This window comes from Schistocerca cancellata, chromosome 1 (genome assembly GCF_023864275.1).
Source record: "Schistocerca cancellata isolate TAMUIC-IGC-003103 chromosome 1, iqSchCanc2.1, whole genome shotgun sequence".
NCBI classification, from domain to species: Eukaryota; Metazoa; Arthropoda; class Insecta; order Orthoptera; family Acrididae; genus Schistocerca; species Schistocerca cancellata.
The window spans coordinates 812,806,575-812,812,574 of record NC_064626.1 but is presented as its reverse complement, the minus strand read 5'-3'; the positions used below and the strand labels follow the sequence as shown (position 1 = coordinate 812,812,574).

Below are 6,000 nucleotides of genomic sequence, written 5' to 3'. Positions count from 1 at the left end.
TGGTGTGTCCGCTGTGTCGTGCGTGTGATCATTGCTTGTACAGCCCTCTCGCAGTGTCCGGAGCAAACATGGTGGGTCTGACACACCGGTGTCAATGTGTTCTTTTTTCCATTTCCAGGAGTGTAGCAAGGCCTTTGGCATATCAGAAAATGCAACTTACAGAATCACAATTTCTTTTTATGATACCCTAGCATCCACACATAACTGAATGTGCATGACCAAAGACAGCATCTTTGCCACGCCACAGACCGCAATTCAGGCGATGGTGCCATTTATCGTATTGAAACAACTGAGTATCCAAATTGAGATGTCCACACCACCCACAGCCCAAAGGTTGTATGTGGCCAAAAGCAAGTATCAAAGTGGCTCAAGAAATGAGCATCTCATACGTCATCAGGGGTGGGGAATCCAAAAATTTCTTTTACCTAAAGTTATGATTAACTGAATATTTTCAATACGAAATTCCACCACACAATTCTCTCAGTGGTTCATCCTTTTTTTTTTAAGTATATTATGTGCAGCCCAAAAGAAAACATCTTCCAATGTGGCCTAGGTAAGCTAAAAGGTTGAACATCCCTGATCGATATGATCATGTAATCATTATTTCATTTTCCTAGCTTGTGAATTTGTACTATTTATTTCCAGTGCATCATCAATTCAAGCTTCCATCCAGGACAATTCCCTGTAGCAAAAATCATTTAGTTTCCTTTTTTTTAAAAAATTACCCCTGAAGGTGACAGGCAAGTAATAACGAGCGGACACAGAAATCTTTACTGGTTAGTGCTAAATGTTATTAAACATCAATTGGGAATTGCTATTGATATTTGTTAGTCTTTCTCAGCTTGGTTGCATCAAGACATTATAAAGGATGCTCATACCAGTTTTTAAAAATTTAACCTTCCCAGAAGGAAAGAAAGAAGCCAGCTGAAAGACTACAGTGAATGTCAGCTGTTTGATCTGAACTTAGATTTTTACACTTATGAATGTCCGAAGTATTTAACCCACCTATTTCCCCACTGTTTATAAGAGTACTTGAAATGTTCTTTTTCTATCTGTGTTATGGTTTTGCACCATTCAACTGTATGTTCTAAGTCTCCTGTAATAGAACCACTTGGGTATATATACATAATGTTTTAAAGTATTTGCATCAAATGTCTTTCGGTGGACAGATAACATCATGGGACACAAGTTTTGTTAGAGAAAAAATGTCCAGTGACCCTAGGCATCTTTTATGATTGCTTACACCACTGAGAAGTGAAAGGGTGTAGGCAGTTTATGGTGTACACATGCTAGGTATGTTGCCTGTAACCAGTTATCTGCTCCATGTGAAAGCATAGAAACTAAACATATATAGTGATGCACGAAACAGCAAAACAGCTTCAGTCAGTTCAAAAACATTTATTTTACAAATCAGATCTTCATTTCTCACATATCAATTGCACACTGTCAAACATAAATTACTGAGACATTCATCTGAATGAATACCAGCTATTCATTTCAATACTGTAAAAGCACATGTTCATATCTCAAGGTAGAAGTCAAGCTGACAATATACAGTTGCAAAGCAATTAAGTGTGGAAGTGCTGAGAGATATGTTAATAATGCTGATACTGTGATAGTACATGTAGTCCACAAATTCAACACAGACATTATTATGCACTTTTTCTCTTAAAAAGTGCAAAAAATAATGATTGTCAAACAAACTTACAACAAATATTTTGTGCTGAATGTAATAAACACTACTCTAAATAAAAATTGTGCACAAGAAAGTAGCTTGGAATGAAAAACCATCTGGGGAAAATGCAATGCATGATTAAAATGCTGCATAAATGGCATTAAAATTGAAAAACAATGCTTATGAGTGTCAAAACAATAATAAGCTAACTAACAGGCTGATCTTGGTACAAATATGTACAAAAATATTTTCATTGCCAATTTTTTTACATTTCAAATCATTGTATCCAAAAACCAAAGAAGCTAAAGTCTATACATCTAACAATACTCTTTTTCAAGTTCACTGCTTCAAAAATCACAGTATATTCAATTAATATTATAAACTGTATTAATTGTTTGTGGTTCTACGTTTGCAGCAATGCTGCAAAGAACAGTTTCAGAAACAGTGTTGTGTTTACACTAGGGTTTCTTCTTCTCCACACTATAATCTGTGCCTTACATTCAGAAATTTCATATTTTATGGAATTATATTATGCAGCTGTATATATAATTACCAGAGGGCATATTGGTCAGAATATAATAGAACATTTTATTAGATATTTTTCCATACAAAAAAAAAAAGAATGAACTTTCACGTATATGATTTGTATAAACCATAACAACTTACAGTGATAAAAATATCTGGAAATACAAACAAAGAATTAAATATTACATATAGAAAACAGTACAAGAAAATGTAGGAGGTCTCATGTTGCACTAGCTATGTACATTATTTAACCAGAAATTCCAAGTTTTATATGTAGAAATACATTTCTGAAGATGCAGTAGCAAATTGCTTCACAAAATTAACTGTTTTTACCTCATTGCACTGTGTGTGTGTGTGTGTGTGTGTGTGTGTGTGTGTGTGTGTGTGTGTGTTATATAAATCTCAAGTATCATCAGCAAAGAAAGATTATTACTGCCAGCCTTTAACTCGTGGTGCATGTTGTTATTGCAGTAGACGGCTGTTAATGGACACATCTCTGGAGTTTTTAACCAGTCATGAGCCTGCAAATGCATGCAAGGCACAAAATCAGTAGGGAGAGCCCACTGCAGTGGACTGTGTGCATTTGCAGCCTGAAGAATGATTAAAAACATCAAAGAAGTGACCTTTAACAGCTGTTCACTACAGGGGATGCTCTATGCCACAGGGTTAACAAATTATGAGATTGCTGGAATTCGTGTCACCTATTGTAAGTGATGCAGCGCATTAAACTCTACTGAAAAACTGAAATATTCTAATTGCAAGGTCCACACTTTTAAGTGATGCTTTATGTGTGGCCAGATGCTACATACATCTTGCCAAAAATGTTAAGTATCTGATGCTATTAACCACACCCCTTTCGTGATGAAGGTCTGCACTAAAATTGTAAGCATTCCACAAGAATCAGAAATGACTATATATATATTTTAAAAGATTGATGTATCACAGAAGCACCAACACTATAACAGAGTAAGCATTATATGCACAATTTAAATGTATGTTAACTGCAGTCAAACTTTTTTTTTCGTAAACAGGTACAGTAACTTAATAACATTGTTCCAATTTCTGAATTTTAGAGCAAATAATTGAATTTAATAATCAGAAATAATACAGCCCTATTTTGTACACACAATTTGTCTGGAGGCATATAATATTGCTTCTAGACTTTTTTAATAGTTGTGTGAAACATTACGAAAAGTGGAACGTATTACATATGAACGCCCAGAAAATTCATCATTAGAGAAGAAATGTGCAGGAATTTTAGACACAAACATGTCTAGCAAAGCCACTCCTACTCATCTGGAACCATGCCAACAAAAATACTCTTACTGGATATCTAATGTAACAAGAGATTATTTTGTTTCATTATTAAATATTTCTGACATTACTAATGACAAGTATAAAAAGTACAAAAGTATCACAGCATGACCTGGCTACAAAATTTTTAATCATGAAACAACAGATATTGAGGCTCATAATAACTATTTTTAAATGTCACAGCTACATGCCATAAAGTACAACACTATGAGTACATAAACTGCATAACTGTGAATTGCACTACATTCAGCCATCTAGATAAAAACATTTCTACACGAAAGGGTGACTCAAAGCTTCACAAGTGGGAGTTTTGTTTTACTATATGGCACCAATTCTTTATGAGCCCCAATATTCATCCACCATCAAGCACAGACAGGCTATAAAACGTACAACCATACAAGATATGTAAAAGCACTCACTAAAGAATTCACTCCAATCAGCACCATACCAGAATAAAGCACCACAAGTTAATCTACTAAACATGCTACTAACAGAGTACTAATTTTGAGAGGCACGTATTTTTACAAAATAAGTACATAACTGGAATAAAATATATACTTATAAAATATTATTGTCAAATTATTGTTAGTTCTTTCTGTTTAAATCCTGAGTTCTTCAGAAAATCATTAAAAAATCCTTTCATATATATTTATAAAATATTAATTAGCGAGGCCATAAAATACATCACTCCTTTGGTGCCACTAGCTGCACATCGGCTGTAATATTTATCAAATTTTCAACTGTAATAAAGCAGTAATGGCTCAATACAAAGATATTTCTAATATATGGGGTAACTATAAGGAACGGTAACCGAATTACAGCTGCTGCATATGGAATATTAGTCAGCATATGCTGTTTCGGTACTCTCACCTATGTATCATCCTGAAGGTTCACTAAATGATTATCACTATTAACTATTCGAGATTCCCTATCATTAGTCTCTGTTCCATCCTTACATATCAAAATTTCATTTTGATCTGAACATTTGTCAGACAATATGCATGGCTGCTCGCATGCAGATATTTCTAATACTTCACCTGGAACTCCCACTTTTTCCTCAGCAGCAGCTGTGTTTTCGTCAGTTTGTTTATGTTTCAGTGTGTTACACATTGAATATGAGACTTCATCCAAGGCACGCAAAGGAGATAGTATCTAAATAAAAAATGAAAATAAAATTGAAAGAAAGGAAACAAAAATTGAAAAATAAATAAATAGCTATCTTTTAACTGTTGATATTAGAATATAGACATAGAAGGCATTGTGTATGTGTCAAGATACCAACTGCAATTAGTAAGTGACTAGAATATAACTTTCCTATTAAAATATAGCAATTACATATCACAATATGTCACATGCATTAGGCTGCAATGTCAGTATTTACATTTTACCATTCCACTAACTTTTGACTTTAACAGTAAAAGCATGGATGGGACGTTTACACTGAAAAGACAACTTCCACTTGCATGACACACCAAAGGGCGAAACACAATGGAAAAAAAAAAGAGGATCATACAATGTTTTACTGTTTCCTAGTTGTAGATAATTGTTTCAAAGGGCATAATAGTTGCACCCAGTCGTTAACAAGTCTTATATTGTTTATCGGCATTTTAATTCTACAATATTATTAAAAGCACATAAGTCCACGCAAAAGCAAAAACAGAAATTAAAAATCACTTAAAACTGCGACAGATCAATATATTTTTCATATATGTTGAATTGCAATTTCAATATTTTGCCTGCCTAGGTAGTTTACAAAGGAGGTACTCTAGTCTCATAATTATCATGGTTAAGTGTGTCAGCAATGTAGCTACAATATAGTTCCAACTTGTGTGACTTCAGTTATACATATTTTGTTTAATAAATATATGTTACAGAGATTATACATCAGTAGGAACCATACATCAATGATGAAACATAGATGTATTGTCACCGAGTTCCCATTACAAGATATAACTTTTCCCATAGAACTATGTGCATCATTCTCTGCAAACTAAAATATACATACATGCAGCCTGTATTGCATTTGCATGTGTCTAGTAGCATTCAAAGTACAGGTATTCTTTCGAGTCTTATAGAAAATTTTAGTGACAGAAAAAGTCATTCACATTTCATACAAAAGCTAGAAAGACGTACATATTTACACCATATTAAGACATTGGTGATTTAGTGTTGCGTGTTATATACAGTTTTGTCCCACCAAATTTATCATAATCATACTGCCACACAAATTACTATAAAGATTTGTGCAAGTTCTCATAACCTCACTAAGAAATACAAGTACAGATTCTCAAGTCTTCCCTGGGTAAATGTATGTGTGTCTTCTAACTTAACAATATTTACTACTGGTGAACAAGTTTCACAGAGTATGATTGCATACACAGAAATTTAAAGCACTCAAGTACATGCAGTTTCCAAATTAAAAAAATTAAGGTGAGCACAAAGAGATAAAATACCTGTAACCAGCAATTTACAAGGCATTTTGAAAT

General features: G+C 33.8%; 1 protein-coding gene across 1 annotated transcript in view; it reads right to left on the bottom strand.

The window, feature by feature from the left end:
- Positions 1-1,382: 1,382 nt before the first annotated feature.
- LOC126188151 (RAB6-interacting golgin) overlaps positions 1,383-6,000 on the bottom strand; it is a 59,463-nt gene continuing 54,845 nt past the window's right edge. Inside the window, exon 6 of the mRNA XM_049929658.1 lies at positions 1,383-4,666. Coding sequence (XP_049785615.1) covers positions 4,385-4,666 — 282 coding nt within the window. The 3' untranslated portion in view covers positions 1,383-4,384. The remainder of the gene's footprint in view (positions 4,667-6,000) is intronic.